General features: G+C 36.9%; 1 protein-coding gene across 4 annotated transcripts in view; it reads left to right on the top strand.

Moving 5' to 3' along the window:
* Positions 1 to 1,612: 1,612 nt before the first annotated feature.
* Positions 1,613 to 18,428, top strand: part of LOC129771956 (UDP-N-acetylglucosamine--peptide N-acetylglucosaminyltransferase 110 kDa subunit) — a 44,757-nt gene continuing 27,941 nt past the window's right edge. The window contains exons 1-5 of one of the 4 annotated variants that reach the window (XM_055776119.1): positions 1,613 to 1,884; positions 9,036 to 9,297; positions 10,538 to 10,748; positions 16,044 to 16,227; positions 16,298 to 16,366. In XM_055776119.1, the coding sequence (XP_055632094.1) occupies positions 9,105 to 9,297; positions 10,538 to 10,748; positions 16,044 to 16,227; positions 16,298 to 16,366 (657 nt within the window). In that variant the 5' untranslated portion in view covers positions 1,613 to 1,884; positions 9,036 to 9,104. Of the gene's footprint in view, positions 1,885 to 1,924; positions 2,434 to 8,785; positions 8,941 to 9,035; positions 9,298 to 10,537; positions 10,749 to 16,043; positions 16,228 to 16,297; positions 16,367 to 18,428 lie in introns of those variants that run through there. The other 3 variants (XM_055776117.1, XM_055776118.1, XM_055776120.1) reach the window with 3 other exon arrangements.

Raw genomic sequence — 18,428 nt, 5'->3', positions numbered from 1 at the left:
AAGTTATTTATTAGTACATAGTTGAGATTTCTATGCCAAACAACACACCTTGAATTATTTTGAGTGGCAAGCTCTAGAATGCATGTGACCACAGTACAAATAAAAAAAAATCCTTGATGAAAAATCCTCCGACCAGAACGGGAATTGAACCCGAACCTACGTTATGATATGTATGACGCTAACTACTCGGTTACAGGATCACAACGAGGGTTGAATATTTCTCAATAATAAAACATTTTCATATCAACATCACCCATATCATGCCGAGAGCTTGGAGTTCGATTTCCCAACGAACATGTCCACGATTGTACAAGTTGAGAGGGGAGGGTACATTGACACGGTCCGCTTTTCTTAGCATGGATTTACGACCCTACCACGTGTCGTTTTTCATTGGTGGTCAACAGTCTTCGAAAGCAACTCGGTGCTGATGTGCAACTTTTTGATTTGCACCCAGTTGAACTCTCACTCCTTGCGCACACCTGCGCCCGGACGAATCAACGCGCACCGAAACAAAGTTGAAATGCTTTGTTTCAACACCGTTCGCTTTAAAGTTCGAACATCCTTTCTGCACCGTATCCTTAGACCGGTGTATATGCCCAATTTTAAACCGCGCACGAATCTTGTTTGTCTGCTTTGCTTTCTCTGTTGAGGCGGTGCGTATGGGGACGCGCTGTTGTTTTTATGCTTTGCTTAGAACGAACGAAGACAAAGTGGGCACTAGGATTTGATGTGTATGTGTGTGTGTATATAGAATGAGACGCGCATCACACAAGTGAGAAGAAATGTTCAGTATCTAAGATCTACGCCGGGTACATTTCGCGCTGTCGTGCTAATGAATTTTGTGCTCTTCGCACCAAGATAGAATTCGAGTTTTCTTTCAGCGCGCGCAGATGAAAATTAAACTCAAGCGCAGCGCTGAGTTTGTTTTCTGAAGACTGGTGGTCAATGTCTACGCTCGTCTAGTGATCCCCGATAATCGTTCGATTAATCGATTAATCGAATACTTCCTACAGAAATCGATTATTAATCGAACGAATACTGCACAACCAATAATCGAAGCGAACGAATAATTTACATCGATTAATCGATTCAAACCCAGAGCAAAAAAACCGTACAGCCACTGCAGTTTTATCCTGAAAATCAATAATTATCTTTGACGCTCTCCTAAACTCCTAAAAGAAGTTCAATGTCGTCGATGCGAGATGAGCTTCGTTTACGAGTTTAGGGGAGCGTAAAAAATAATAATTGATTTTCAGGCGTAATGAACACTTTTTTGATTCCAGATGGCTTTCTAATAAATGAAAAATATTAGTCTAACTAATTATTTCTCTCAGTGTGACGATTAATCGATTAATCGATTATTTGGATCGATTAATCGTATCGAATAAGAAACTGCTTAAAAGTATTCGATTAGTGGATGAACGATTAATTTCAAAAATCGGGGATCACTACGCTTGTCCACAGGCCTGTTAAAAAGTTACGAGAGTCTTTTTCATTGTGTTGTGCGTTTTGATGAACTCAAATGAATGCACAAGTTTAGAATTTTCGGTCACATAGATGAAAGAGATCTGGCAACCCTAACTGTTGGATCTCTCCTTCCGCTTCACCTAAACGTCAGTGTTTTGGAGAGAATAAAATTATCTATTGCAGAAAACCTTACAACTACGCTCAGAAGTGCGAAAATGTATCAATAGTGATAAAAGTTTAAAAGTGTTGTACTCGCGAAACTGAAATGCAAATTGTCGGTGTTTGGTTCGAATATTTGAAACGCCAAAAAGCAAAAAGACAATAGCTTTATCGATTTAGTTGAAACTAATCGAGTGCATTAAGCAGGCATAATAAATTGCAACGTGTCAAAGCAGACGAAGTTCATTACACATTCGGGTAAGACTTGACGGCAGCGTGATTAATCAATTTTGCCTTTGAATATACGTTCATTATATAAAGTGTTCGCAGTCCAGCACGATAGAGAAAATGAGAAGGGGTGATTTTTTTAACCAATCATAAGCTCGCTTCGTACGCGACAAGAGGTGGTTTACTACGGCAAGCTCATTCGGTAGAAGAAACAATCATCTGCAACTGCAAGCAAGCTCAAAAAAAGGAACAATTGTTGCAAACGTTGCCAATTTTTCGTTATCAAGGTTCATCCCACAGTGATATCGCTGAGTTTATAGTACATTTCGTTTTAGAAACGATAGTGGGCAGTTGAATTTTCGTGAATTTTTATAATTGATAGAATATTGTGTGTCTGAAACTGATCGGAAAGTTTCCAAGAGAAAAGGATAACCAACAATGTCAGCACTGCAATTTGCTGCTGCTGATGATTCGGATGTGGGAAAATTCCACTCTTATCAAACCGTATACTACATCATCGCCGATAGTGGTGCTCTGGCAGACGACAGGCAATCGAAGGAAAATTTACAAGCGCAAACGGTAGTACCTCTCACTATTACAATGTTTTCTACTGTTAAGTTTATAATGGCGATTCAACATCACACGACTATCGTCGCTAATTGGTTCAAGAATTTCGGTCGCTTTGTACTAGGATATGAGTGTTGACGTTGATACTTTACAGTGTTCCTTATTTGGCCCATGACCGAACTAGCCTTTTTTCCGATAGATATGAAAACTAGCATTCCCGAATTAGATCTAGATATTGTGTTTGAAAAACTTGAAAACAGTCATTTAACATATTCAATGATTGAAATTCAGTTGTATAAGACAATGAATGTCTGGTCTTTTTTTTTAACTTATACACACCGACTACTCACGATCGAATCGAGATTAACTTACAATGAATTTGTAGTTCATTTGCAATGGAAAATTTCCCTAATTTCTTTACGTAGCTGAGGCTAGATATTGGGATTCTTTCTGCACGGCGTGAGATTGCACGATTCACAATTTTTCTTTTTGAATACGTACAAGTGAATTTTTATAATGCGAATGTACAAGCATGTTTTAGCATGTTTATTGCATTTTAATATGTAGCAAATAAATTCTCACTGGTACCCATCATCAAAATGTATAACATACTTTTAAGTAGGTAATTGAGGGCAAGCTTTGTGAATACTCTCGCTATTTTTCTTCTATTTGGCATTAAACCGAAGCAGAGCTCGAGAAACTTTGCAAAATTTAATAGAGGCAGGTTGTATTTATTTAAAAATTAGTTAAAAAAATATACTGGGCGAAGCTTCAGGATATTTGCACTTAGACGAACAACTTACACAATGTCACGGATTTTATTTGATACAATTTTTACTAGCCATTCTTGAAGTATTCTGTTCCTTGGTCCAAGAAGAGTGCAAGAAAACATTCTGATCATCGGGTACTGAAGACAGAGTGTGTTCCAGAGAATGTGAAATTTAAGTTTGCCGTCAAGCATCCCTCTGAAGACATAGTATTTGGAACGGTTGCATAGAATGGAATGAAAATGTCTTCTCTTTCTATGGAAGCAGGTGTAGAAGTGAACACTGAACATTTTGAAGGAACAAGAAACAACTTCAATGAACACGAGAATAATTTTCCAAGATGGAGCACCATCTCATACCTCCTAACGGACCCAAATCTGGCTGAAGCAGAACCTATAATCTATCATTTTGGCCGAAAGATATTTGGTCTCCAAGCAGTTCAGATTTGAGCCCCCTCGACTACCTAATATGGCCGTAACTTGAAGCGAAGTCCTGTGGATCCTCAGATCCAAATGTCGATTCTTTGAAAATTTACATCAGAAAGCTAATGATCAAACTACTATATGATTTTAATTCTTTTATTTTTCATTGCTTTTTGAATATATATATCCCTCGGTCATAGATAAAAATTAAAATTCCAAAAAAATATTTTGAATAAAAACAAAATGGAATAAGACCGAGGACATAGTGAACGCGATGCGATGCGGGCGGCGGGCTCAAACTCATTTGCGGGAAAGCTCTTTCGTTCTCGACTGCGGAAACAGAGACGTCAGGTTTGAAGACATGTCACATGATACATTTTGAAGACATTATGAAGTATGGGAAGACATTATGAAGTATGGGAAGACATTTCAGCATGATAGTGTATGTTGTTTTTCTGGAGATATTATTTCCATAAAATACATACTATTGCTTGAAAATATCATCAGAAGAAGTAAGGCATTTTTCTCAGTGTAGTTTTCTCGCTTTTTACATATCGTTTCAATAATTAGTTTGATGGATATGGTTTGAGTTACAACCAAAAATTCGAAGTTTAAATGCACAAATTGAGTTCATTATAAAAAAGGTTTAACAAATGAGAGTCATCCATTATTTTTTTCTGCTACCTCCGAGTACAAAGTTATTAATATATTGTGTATATTGTGAGAGAACACAATATACGACGAATTGAAACTTATGATACTTAAAATAAACTTCTTATTAGGTCTTTTTTTTTTATCCCATTTATTTATTTAAGGCTCATTAGTATTTTAGCTGTAACAGAGCCGAATTTTAATCGTGTACATGTCACATGGTTATCATATCTATAATTAGCACATTACACAGTTGCCATTCGCCAGTATTCCTTCTATACAATTACATATGGTGGTACATTCACACAGTAGCCATTTAGGCGTAAGGGTATTCTTTCTGTTCTTCCATTATCCAGTTGGACCACCGGACAGCGGAGACAGTTGTTTGATCATTGTTGAGTTATTTATAGAACAGTAGCCCGATGTGTCTGGCAGAGCAGAGCAGTTGTATGGATGAATCGATCTTATTACGACCGTGGATCGATCTCCATCGCTGATGATTGTTGCGTGGACGTAGCTATTCTGTAACAACACAAAGATGGTCAATGAGGGCCCTGAGTTTTGAACTCACGATCGATCGCTTACTAAGCGAACGCGCAACCAATGTGGCTACGGAGACCCCCTTCTTATTAGGTCTTACGACTAGAAAATTTATACCCTAGAATTGAATTTTGGAGTTATACAAAGGGTAATCTAATTACCATACAGATGTCTAAGAAATAATACAAGATGGGAAAATTCATATCATAAAATAGTGCAATATTGCACATTGATTTATTGAACTATTGAAAAATTATGCCAATAATAGACAAAATTATGTCTATAATAGACTATATTAGAAACTAATGTATTCCATATCTGCTTAAGGTGAAGGTGAAAGGTAGCCACAAATGCCTGCCTCAATGGCGCTTATTTCTTTCATCTCCCTCATTCACCCCTCACCCGATAATCAATAATTTTGCGAAACAGTGTGTAGAAAATGATCATTTTCGCACACTTCCCATCAAGTAATATCAACCAAACTCTAATCAATTACTCACAAGATATTTGATTTTCATCTGCCGTCGCAATGTATAGTGAAAAACGTCGGAAACTCGACCTAGTGCCCTGAAAGTTAAATTTTCATTTTTAAATTTTCCGCAAGGTTTCGTTCGCATTGGTGAAAGAATCGTTATTTTTTCGACACTGATGCCAGACAACATAATCGAAACAGCTAAAAAACCACTTAACAAAATGTTATTCCTGAGTCATAGCATAGCATGTCATGAAAATCAATTAAATAAAATTGTGTTGATATCAATACAATTATTATTTTTAACGTTTAACCCGTTCGCTACGAGCGTCGTCTATAGACGACATCCGCGCGACGACCTGCGTGTACGAGTGTCGTCTATAGACGACATTCGCGCGATGAGCTGTGTGTACGAGCGTCGTCTTCAGACGACATGAAAGTCATACTGCACATCGATCACACCAGCGCGATGTGCATACTTTTCGGCGCAGTACTCCGTACAGCGGTAACACTTCAACGCAGCACACTGCCGTATTGAAAGGGTTAATGGGTCTGAAATGTAAGTTTTAGCAACTTAAATATTGGTTAAGAAAATAGTATTGCAGAGCTCGGAACACTGCCATGGCTGCCACTGCTGTCAGTAATAGTAAACGGAAAAGTATTACATTCAATCAAAATGCCTCGGCCAACGAAGAGAAGGATTAAAGCTCTCCAACGTGAATATGTGAAAGAAAATACGATAAACGAAGGAAAATATTAAGGAATTATCAGCATCGAGTTACAGTGCGGTAGAACTTGTTAATACCAAAAGAGCCCCAATTCGCATGTGTTATAAATTTGCTCATGTTACGCTTGCGTATGATCAGAGTTTTACTTCATTGGCAAATACTTATTCTATATATATTTATATTTGCAATTATTCATCGGAACACATCGTTCATACATTTTACTTCAGTATTGAATTGTTAATTTTTTCAAATGTATTCTAAGATTTGTGTCAGTGAATGCCACACAGTCTGATAAGTGAATTGATCTATTTACGTACAAAAATCAAAACAAACATTTTGATTTGCTCTTCTCTCACAAACACTATTAGCCCATGAAAACACGTGCTTTTACCTATATTACTACAATGGCTTCCTTCCAACTTCACCTTAAAATTATGTCATCCAACAGGAAATTTATATTTTCTCTCTTATTAACGAAATAAATTACGGATCAGTGTTATTCTTATTAATAACTTCCGTATTAAAGAATTATAATTACAGAAACACCCAACGAATATTTGGGCGACTAATCGTATCGAATTGGGTGCTCCCTTGGCCGAGTGGTTAGCGTCATAACTAACATGCCGGGTGTTCGGGTTCGATTCCCGCTCTGGTCGGGGGAATTTTTCGTCAAAGAAATTTCCTCCGACTTGCACTGTGATCACGCGTATTCTAGAGCTTGCCACTCAGAATACATTCAAGGCGTGTTATTTGGCATAGAAATCTCAACTAAGTACTAATAAAAATGACGCAAGTAATACTACGTTGTTAATTACGTCGTTAATTTCCAAAATCGGGAATCATCGGGATGCGGATTTCAATGCTTCATATAACTGTATTCTTATTTATTTTCATTCATAATTTGTATTATGTTATTCTTATTTACATAATACAAATTATGAATGAGTTCTGAAAATCACAATATTACGTGAAGGGCGTTCCATTTATCATGTTCACAGAAAAAACGATTTTCAATATCGTTGACCGTAGCTTATCATAAAGCATTCATGAAAATACATGCACATGAAAACGAAAATTGCCGTTGATTGAGTGAATAAAAAAATAATATAAGACACTTGAGCAAAAGTAACCAAATGCCATTGAGAAAAATGTTTCATTTGCTTTGTACTTTCAATTTAGATGTTCGGTTGAAGCTTGTTTGAGAAAAATATCGCATACGTAAAATTTATTACTAAATTAAATATCTCACAATTCAACTGTTTTCAAAATGAAGATATATAAAATGAAAAAAACGTGCGATCTAAAGCGATTAGTATGTCATAGCACGCGATGTACAAATGTAAACAAGTGATGTGTGCCTAACACATGCTTTGTATGTATGTGTAGCAAGAGCCCTATAACAAATTTCTGAAAAGTATTCGTTTAGTTGATGAACGATTAATTTCAAAAATCGGAGATCACTAGACACGATTTGTCTAGAATAGCAATATGCTACAGACATCAATAGTAGCATTCGTAAATTCAGCGCAAGAGAAAACTGGAGAGCAAATCTCATCATTTGGGTGAACTTTTATTCAATTGAATGCGATATTACAATGCAATGGTTGACAGGTGCTGAGATAAAGAATATAAGGTGGGAAGCTTCACGCGTTTTAGTTGTGTTAAGCTTTGATTGTATTAGTAGCCAGGAAGATAGGAAGTTCACATACCAGGCATAACAATCAGTTACTCAAATAGTAAAAAATTGAATGTGTCAACGAATAACGTTGAAAGAGGATATACAGAAAATAATTACATATTTCCAAAAAATATTTTTCGCGTTACATTCATCATTTGGAAAAAAAACAGAACATGTCACGAACTGCATCATTTGATTTTTTCTTTGCATTCTTCTTATATCTACTTATATCTACTATGTTTGGATTTTAGAGCAACTTTATGGAAGTTGTAATTGTAATTACTTTTTTCACAATTAGGGTGCTGAAATTTTCATTCGTCTAAAACTAAGACACAAGCGTAAAACTTGTCGTTTCAATCTAGGTCATACGGAGTCAATTAAATTAATTTTTCAAGTGCATTTTACATGAAAAAAACTTGCAACCTCTTTTCCCATGCACTGTCAAATGTTTATTCGTCAAAAGATTCTGTGACTCTGACTTTGTTCATTTACGTTTGTGGTCGACGTAACGAGAAGTAAAATTGAATTGAAATTATGTTTAGAACACCTCAAAAATACTGAAATTTCAGTTTCTGCTAATATTTCAGTTGGGCCCTTATGATTTTGAACGCTAGCATTGATTTAAGGAAAACAAATAGTTCGTTCATTTCATCTGCTTATTTTTACTTTAAATGACAACACTTTTCCTACGTAGTGGACTAATATAAGAAAAGGAACATACATAAACAAAATCTATGGCGTCACAGATTTAAAAGTCTTCCCACCTTTCATTTTTTATCTCAAACAGGTGAGACCCTTTTGATATGTGTATGTGTCCCTCTTCGTAGGTATACCATTTAGCTACTGTTCTGCGCACAATTTGCCGTTTCGCGGAAAAATAGTAATCAAATATTCCAATTTTCTCGTTCGAATAATTATTTTAATATAGGTTGCAGAAATTTAATTTATGGACGAATGTAACGATGACGAAATTCAAGTGCACTTGAGAGGAACACTTTTTGTGGTACCTTTCCCTCCGTGCTTCATTCGTGTGGATTATGCAAGGGGCGTTTGGTATGAGCGAGATAGTGCTAAACCAATACATTCATACGCGAAATAGTCGGGAGATGATGTTGCAGTGGCTAGGGCAAATTCTCCGATAATATGGCGATTGCCTTCCTTCCTTTCACTACTGCTGTTTAAAAGTTTCGTGTCTCAATAACGTGAAAAAACGCCAGGAAAAAATTACAATTGCATTGAGCTTTGGTGTATATTGTGTAAGGTGTGAAAACCACTGAATTTATTATGTTTTATACGTGTCGGGAGTGCTAATTGTTTTTTTTCTTTCCATTCGTTCATCTTCAAAAAAAAATCTAGATAACAACGAGTGATTGCGACGAAGGTGCCGATATACGGAAGCGCAGGAAAATTGAAACAGTACACACAATGCAAGGGCAAATTCCGGGGGGCACCCAAGCAGTTCAGGTTCCCGCACAACAACAACAGCAACAGATCCAGATTCAGGCCCATCCGCAAACTGTGGTGATCCAGCAGACACCTCAGGTCGTCCAGGTCCAACAGCAGCAAGTCGTCCAGAACAGTGCGAAAATCGATCAAGCTCAGCAGCTGTCATCAGTCGGTAAGAAAGCTTCCCAAGCGGAAATTTTCGATTCATTTGAGGATGTGCGTTTTGGGAATTTCCAACAAGAGCATCCGGGGATAACTTTGCTTCTGGTTATCATGTCACATTAGAGAAAGATCAATTTGATTTTTCCAATTTTATTTGTAGAATGGATTATTAGGGTAACTGATAATTCAAGGTCAATACTGTCCAATGAAATGTTTGATAAGTTACATAAACAGTTTTTGTAACTTTGAGTGAACATCGCTCGAAATTGACTCTTCTATAATTATATCCCAGAAATATTCTGTGCACTTAAGTTTTCAAAAATTGAAAAAGACCAGTGTTGTGATGAAACCAACTATTAAATTTATTATTTTTCGTGATTTTCATACATTGAATTCCAAGATTGCCGAAAACAACAATGACGGCGCAGCTGCAGAATAATGCTAACGTACGAGTTGTGTTTCTCTTTAAAAAGTGTTGCATGAGGCAGAACGCAAACGCGTATGAGAATATCAGACGAGGGTACATGAAATGAGAAGAGAATGTCCCCCATCAAATTTACGCTCGCTTTACGGTTTTGACCACGCGGGAAACATGGACTAATAATGGCGATTTTGACGGACGAGGTTGTTTAGGTTCTCTTGTAAAATGATGTCACAATGAGAAAGGGAAAATGTATCTAGTTATGCATAGTGATCCCCGATTATTGAAATTAATCGTTCATCAGCTAATCGAATATATTTCAACAGTTTGTTATTCGATACGATTACTCGCCCCAAATAATAGATTAATTGATTAATCGTCACACTGAGAGAAATAATTAGTTAGACTAATATTTCTCATTTGCTAGAAAGCCATCTGGAATCAAAAAAATATTCATTCCGCCTGAAAATCAATTATTATATTTTACGCTCCCCTAAACTCGTAAACGAAACTCAATTCGAGTTGACGGCATTGAGCTTCATTTACGAATTTAGGGGAGCGTCAAAGATGATTGATTTTCAGCATAAAACTGCAGCGGTCCTACGTTTTTCTCTCTCTGGGTTTGGATCGATTTATCGACGTAAATTATTCGTTCGCTTCGATTATTGGTTGTGCAGTATTCGTTCGATTAATAATCGATTCCTGTAGGAAGTATTCGATTAATCGATTAATCGAACGATTATCGGGGATCACTAGTTATGCACATTGGTATAAATATTTATGTAACTAATTTACGATAATCAAATGTTTTATCTAATCATTATGATAGGATTGCTAGAGCTGGCCCACCGTGAGTATCAGGCGGTGGATTACGAGAATGCCGAACGTCACTGTATGCAGTTATGGCGACAGGAAAGTAACAACACCGGCGTGTTGCTGTTGCTGTCATCCATCCACTTCCAGTGCCGTCGTTTGGACAAGTCAGCGCAATTCTCGACTCTGGCAATCAAGCAAAACCCACTGCTGGCTGAAGCGTACAGGTGAGTTACGTGAACTGTGTTGAAAGTTATTTGGGGGATTTACAGTAAATCAAAAAGTTGTCGGTGCAGCAACTGCTTTGATAAGAAATATTTGATGAATACATATATGCAATCAAATCAATCATAATTTTATTTTTTGTACCGGACAAAGAAGGTAATTTGTGGACATTTCTCAACTGATATTTAGTGACTTTCAGCCTTTTTGGCTGGTTCGTCATTCGGACACGGCTTAATTTGCATTCCGAAGAAAGAATATCTGGAGTGAGAATTGGACCCGTTACCTTTAGCTTGAGACTATTATTATGCCAGATTTTGATTATTTTTTTCCACTTAAAGTTCTCCCAATACAGTAATCGCTTACTAACTGGTCCTGGTTTAACCGGTCTGCTTTTTAACTGGACGAACGTTAACTGGTGCTTGGACATTATTACATTATTTTCGCATGACAAAAACATTGATTAAATTACAGTAATATCATTTTTTCAAATTATATTTCATACCTGTTGTCGAACTCAATGCGAATCTTCCATTGGAATCCTTTTGTTTATCCAATTTCATGATCAACGCGAATCAAACAATTCATTGAAGTTCCCCTCGATTTTATTTGACGTTTTACATGACGGACCAGTTAAAACGCGAATGTCGATAACTGGTCTTCCCTTTTCGCCCAGTTAGCGAATGTTTACTGTACTACAAATTTTCTATTGGATTAAAGTCCGATACATGAATCGTTCCGCAGCAGATTCAATAAAATTTTTTTGGTTTTTTATGAATAGACTCTATACTAATGTAATGCCTAATTATATTAGCACAGTAACGGTTAAGCTGTAGAAATTTCTTTTTGACAAAAGCTATTGGTGTAATTTTGATATTTGACGAAATCCCAAGAATTATTTTGACATAGGACTACGTCTTTGATTTCTATATAAAAGTTGACTATACGAAAAATCTTTTTGTCTGTAATTCGGCGTAAACTCACAATGTGAGTTGATGCGTATCACGAGTTATCCTCCATTTTTCGGCATTTATGAGTTGGCAGAATCAATGGAGGGACGATCTTGGAAGATGGTTTTACTCTATTATTCCCAAAATTCAATTAGTTCGGGCTCATTGACGTCCTCCTTTACGGTCGGTCTTGATAGTATCAATTTATGTCATTTTGGTCCAGGATGTCATAAGAGCATGTTGTTTGGTTATGTAAAATGCAATTAATGAATTTAGCTGAGTTCGAAAAGGTATACTTCGGCTTATCAGATTATGTTAGCTTCCTTAGAAGCCCGCTTCACTTCCTCGAATGCACTTGCCAATTCTCCCTTTCCTTTACTATACATAAGCTGAACTGTTGTTGTTCCTGGTTTTTATCAACGAGCCAAGGTAGACAAATTCCTCTACCACCTCGAGCTCGTCGCCGTCGATCACAACACTACTACCAAGAAGAATTCTGTTGCGATCAGTCCCTCCTGATAGCATGTATTTAGTCTTAGAAGCATTGATCCCAAGCCCAATCAGCCCTGCTACGTGTTTCAGTCGGGTATACAAGTTGGCTACCGTCGCATGTGTTCTTCCGATTATGTCTACGTCGTCGGCGAAGCAGATAAACTGACTAGACTTGTTGAAAATCGTGCCCCGCATGTTGAAGCCCGCTCTCCGCGTAACATCTTCCAGCGCCACGTTGAAGAACAGATTGTTTAACGCTTTGTGATCGAATTAATTTGTTTTTAAATGCTTGAATAATGAAAAAGGTCCGTTATCTATTATTCGAAAAAGATCCGAATTAATACTCGTGAACAGGTTCACTAGGCATTAAAATTCGTTTAGAAAAAGTGTAAACTATTACGGTTGAATCAAGCATTTAGTATGATTCCTTGCTTTAGTGGCATACGACTACAAAGAGTTAAACTTTGAGTCGTGGCAGTATTGTGTGAAAATATTGCTGAATGAGAAAAATCCTTTCAACAGATGAGGTTCTGCCAGGCAAACACAGAATATAATCAGTCAACCCCGTTCGTTTATAAATTAATGAGTATAGATAAGCCATTCGCGATTTCTGATACTCAGTCTTGCTCCAACTAGTGAGCATTCTCATCTAATGCACATACAATGGTTTTGCTCGATTCAAACTGAAGATCCAAAGCGTTCCACGCGCTGAATCGGTCTCGGATACTTAAATGATTCAAAATATGTATACTGTAATCTTAGAGTTTGTAAATATAGTACACTAGCTGACCCGGCGAAATTCGTCCCGCCCAAAATTTATTTTTCGTTATCACATCCACGTTTTCTAAGCGCACTTTTATGAGTCCAATCGCAGAACTGTTCATTGATTGATCTTCTAATCTACCCGTCCAAAATTATTTTTCACTATAAATTTTCAGTACTTCTACCAAAACTCAACATTATAATATCAGATTATTTTCAGACACAATTCTCGTGCAGGATTTTTCATCCACTTGAAAATAACATGTTTCTCCGTTACATGGAATAAATGTTTGATATAGAAAATATAATAGAATAAAGACAGCCCTAAATCGGACAATTCCTTTCTCGAGTTATGCTCTTATCAACATATTCGGCGATCCATTTTTATTTATATAAATAGAAGACGTTATAGGATTTTCAATTTCAAATTGGTTGGAATATGCAAAACCCTCACATCCCAAATTCGACTCCATTTGCTTGATTAGTTCTCGAGTTATGCAGAAGTTTGTGTTTCATTTGTATGGAAGCATCCTTTAGAGAGGGGGGAGGAGTATCGAACTACCATAGAAAAGTCTATCGATCCCTAAAACCTGTGTATGCCAAATTTGGTTCCATTTGCTTGATTAGTTCTCGAGTTATGCAGAAATTTGTGTTTCATTTCTCCGCCACAAGGCCATCCTTACCAGCTACTTTGTGGTTCTTTAGCTGATTAATGGGCTCCTTGACGAACATCATACGCCTGAAGCTATGTATCCATTTTACATCGATACACCACCATTTTACATCGAGGTTTTCTAGTGTAGAGGCACAAATTTCGGACGTTTATTCGAGCTCCGGAAAAATAAAACAAAGATTATTTTTACTAACTATCATATAAATATTTATCTATCTTTTTTTTTATTCCATCTGTTTATTTTATTATGCTCATTTAGTAATTCAGCTGTAACAGCCGAATACATTTTTATCTGGCGATAATTTTGTCATATATTACACAGTACCCATTTAGACGTAGGAGTATTTCTATCTTATTGATACACATGTCGCCTTTTTCGGGGTAATTGTTCGAATTGTTCGAATGTTCATAGTTGGACCATACACAGCGGGTCTGTTGATATGAGGCTTCCATTGTTTTATTAATAGTACCAATTACCGATGCAGCAGACCGTAATGTGAGCGCTGAAAGGACTGGGAATACCGTCACATGGTGATTATTGCGTGGACGTAGTAGCTAGAATAACATACAACGATGATCAATTGAGGGCTCTGAGTTATGAGCTCATGATTGTTCGCAATATTTCTAGCCAACTACACTTTTTCTAAGCGGTTGTTCTGTTGCAGTTGTTTCCTGGTGCGATCTATTCCGGGAACCGTATTTAAATATTCTGTACTCGCGCGCAAAATCGTAAAAAACATATTGAATTTGGTTGATTGAAAAAAGGTACTATTAATTACATCTCATCTAAGCAATTGCTGTACGAATTTTTTTGATACTCTGAATGGTACTTTCGTATTAGCGTCACCGGAGCCGAAATACAATAGATAGCAATTACTTAACCGGGCAAACGTATGCCGTCCGACTAAAACTAAAAGATCGTCTCCTATGTTTCAAACTAACCGGGCAATCGATGGAACCAGTGCCGATAATATTCACGTTCACGACATTCAAATACGGCGAATTTCAACTTACCTTGTATTGATGATCTACTGTTCAAGCGAGAGTCGATAAATATGAAACAACACTATTAATGAACACGAGCGGGATGAATATCCCCATCAACATGCCATGAAGTTCATTTTTTCATTTGCATCTTCATTTCCGTCATGATATTCGAAAAGTCGAACTTGAAGATCACTGCGTGTTAGTGAGAATCAAAGCGTAAAATTCAACGTCAACCAATTGAGGGTTAAATCGTTTAATGGTAAGAGAAGGCATAAGTTTTTTTTTTGTTTTTGGTGACTTCGGCATTGCAATGTATAGTATAACTCTTTGACTATGTTTTATGAATCTACTTCCGATCGTTCGACATACGACATACACCCCCAATCAAATGGTCAATGGGTGAAAATAATAGCCGAACGGAAAATGAACCTAATCTTGTTTTGATTTCCGGTTTAATGATATTCAACCGCTTACCGCCGTACAACGGTCAACGCTCAATGAAACCCATAATGTTGGCTTTTCCGGATACCTGTTCCTTTCTTTTTTTTCTGAATATGTTAATAAAACACGTTCTCAATAAATTCATGATGAAGATCAATTTGGCTTTCGTGATAATCATCTGAAATTATCGACAGTAAGGAAAGTGCCTGAATGCAGGCTTTTTGAAATTCATTCGTGCTGTTTTCGTTTAATATACTGCGCAAAGTTCACGCGTCTCGACTCTTGTGTTATACTCATTAGGACAGATATAATGTTGAGTATCAACAGAAAAGAATTCATCCGACACTGGGAAAAAGTTTATTCCTCCATTCGTGAATAAATTTTGATAATTTGTGGCACTGGATGGAACACAGGTTTGTTTGCGAAAGGCCTCCGCTTCTGAATACTTATTTGTAGCAGTATGTTGAATCTTGTTGGAGTATTTGTTGAAATATAGAGAAATTGTTAGTATAAAAATTACTTAAGAAAAAAGTGACTTAACCCTTTGCGGTCGGAATTAAATTCTCTTGAAGAGACCCTCTTATCTTTCCATGCCAATAACATTTTATCTATACCGAGTGCAGTTATCTATTTTTCATAAAAACTCCGCATGCATTCGTGAAAAAGTTCTCCAGACATTGAAATTAGTTTACAAAATGTAAACTATTATATCGTTGAATAAAGAGCATTTAGCATGATTCCTTGCTGGGGTGGTTGAGCGTATACAAACGAGCGCAAAGGGTTAATTGATACACATTTTGTTGTTGCTCTCGTCCAAACATGGGAGCATTCAGAAAAAATAGAAAACAAAAGAAATGCTAAAATTATGTTCATTGACTGCCACTAGTTCCAATCGATTGCGGTTACGAACGCTGGTTTCACTTTGATGTAGTAGTAGTATACAGCGTATGTATAAATAACCATTGGTCTCTCTTTTCTGTTTCATGTTATTACAGCAACCTGGGAAATGTCTATAAGGAACGCGGACAACTTCAGGAAGCCCTAGAAAATTATCGCCATGCCGTACGCTTGAAGCCGGATTTCATCGACGGCTACATCAATTTGGCGGCCGCACTAGTAGCAGCTCGCGATATGGAACAGGCAGTCCAAGCATATGTCACCGCACTGCAGTATAATCCAGTACGTTAAAAATGCTGCTTTTCCATGCTTACGAATATTTATCTGATTTGAAACATTTCATCATTTCTAGGATTTGTATTGTGTGAGAAGTGATTTAGGCAATTTGCTTAAGGCTCTAGGAAGGTTGGACGAGGCCAAGGTATGTTAATTGCGAAATAGTAAGTAAGCTGTGCTTTATGGTCGATTTTTTATGTTTAGTATGAAATAATTTGTATGGATGAGAATTTAGTGTGTTTCCTGCATGGCATAGAGAGAGAAAAACGCAATGAAAAGTTCTTTTGCCTGTGAGTTCGTCTTGAAGTTGACTCTTGTGTGATATTTAATAGTACATTCGATGAAAGTATATGGGTGGAATCATCAAACAAACGCAGTGAGCGGATGGACAGTGCAACAGAACATAGCGGAACAGTGAAGAGGTGATCGTTTACAGCATTTCAATACAGATCCGTTCAGGATAGACTTATAGTTAGGAATGCTTCAAGAATAGTTCACAGGTAAACGAAATCTTTTCCATATCACTACGAATAGAGCAACAGAAAACGAATGAAAGAGTTGTGCGCGTTAGTTTTTGTATTTGTTTTCATAAAAAATCACTTTGAGTTAATTCATTTTTCACTCAAAACTTGTTTCAAATTTTTGTTTAAAAAAACTTCAATTAAAAAAGGTCACTGATCGTATTCTCGCCTGAATGATTTCAGTGAAAGTCGTCGCAACAAAAGCTAATTTGATTACAGCACAGCAGGATGAAAGATTCTTCCCTATCGGCAAACAAGTCAGCATGGAATGCAGCAGCCGCAGCAGTTGACCTAGAGCGCCCAGCTTCCTCACAGCGTCTATTCAGTGCACCGGCTTTTAATGCATATAGAAATAATATGAATAAGTTGATAAGTTAATTGGAGCAGTTGTACGACGACAGGTAAAGTAACATGTTTGGCTGAAATTGGCTATTTCCTCTAGAAAATACCTTTTTTTTGCTATTCTCAATGAAACTTCGCAACCATCGACATCTCAGAAGGCAACAGGCGTTATGGGGATAATATACGCGAAAAATTAGTACGGTCATAAACTATAAAGCCTTTTGCCTTCAGCGGGATCGATAGTGCTATACATTTTATACCTGCTCTTCTCGACGCCAATCTGAGGCCAAACATGCCAGCCATATTCAATTTTTTTACATTTACTTATTCTATCAATATCTGGCATATATGCAGTATTCCGGCTGTTTTCCCTGATGTCTCTTAGTCTCCCTCGAAAGAAGCAGTGATATTTATTGTTTTTGCAACAAAAAGTGTCATAAACTCCGATATTCGATTTTTAAAAATCGTCACGGTGAAACAAATGGATGAATGTTTTAGATGCAATTCCATTTATGCCTTTCTCGAAGAAGAATATAGAATAGAAAGTCCAAAAATCTTTTATTTAAAACCTTCAACCATCACCGCAAAAATCTTCCTCGTCTCAGTTCTCAAGTTTGTAGTTTAAGTTTCCTCAGCTGAGTGATTTGTCGTCGACGACTTGGTCTAATTAAAACAGTGTTGACCACGATCATGCTGTTTCTTCCAATTCAATGCGACGTGTTATCAAGGAAAGCGACACAAATGATTGTCGTCAACGGTCCGTTTTTGTTGAGATTGAACCCTAACACCATATTAAACAGCTAGTTATTTATGAGAATATGATAGATTTATTAGAGTAGAAAAAATAACGTTTTGTCCACAGGGCAGCAGCAAGGCGATTCATCTGAAGGAGTACAGGCAGCTGCAGTTGGCGGAGAGGCTCATGTTTGGCAGATTTATTGCATGCAGTAGATATTAAGAAATATATATTCACGATTTCTTTTATGAAAGTTTATGTATTTTGACACGTGAGTTCAGCTCTGGGAAATTTAAAATAAACTTCATGTTTGTCCGTTCGTTGTCGCCCGGACATGCTCCATTGTCAGAATACAAAGACTTTCATTTGTATGTTTTCTGCTGATTTGTTGACTTAAAGGCCGTAGTCGGTTGTAAGAATGGTGCAATATTTCCATTCTTTAATGGAAATATCTACATGTTCATCAAGCTTACATTTCCCTTTTTTTTTCGTTGGTCAGATGTTTTAACAAAAATAGTTTTCCAAACAACAACGGGTTGAATACTCCAAAAATATGACGTTTTTTGAGATGTTTCCAACGATACACTTTTTTTTTTAAATATGTAGTT

The sequence above is a fragment of the Toxorhynchites rutilus genome, chromosome 2 (genome assembly GCF_029784135.1).
Source record: "Toxorhynchites rutilus septentrionalis strain SRP chromosome 2, ASM2978413v1, whole genome shotgun sequence".
Lineage (NCBI taxonomy): Eukaryota > Metazoa > Arthropoda > Insecta > Diptera > Culicidae > Toxorhynchites > Toxorhynchites rutilus.
This window is presented reverse-complemented; position numbering and strand designations above follow the sequence as displayed.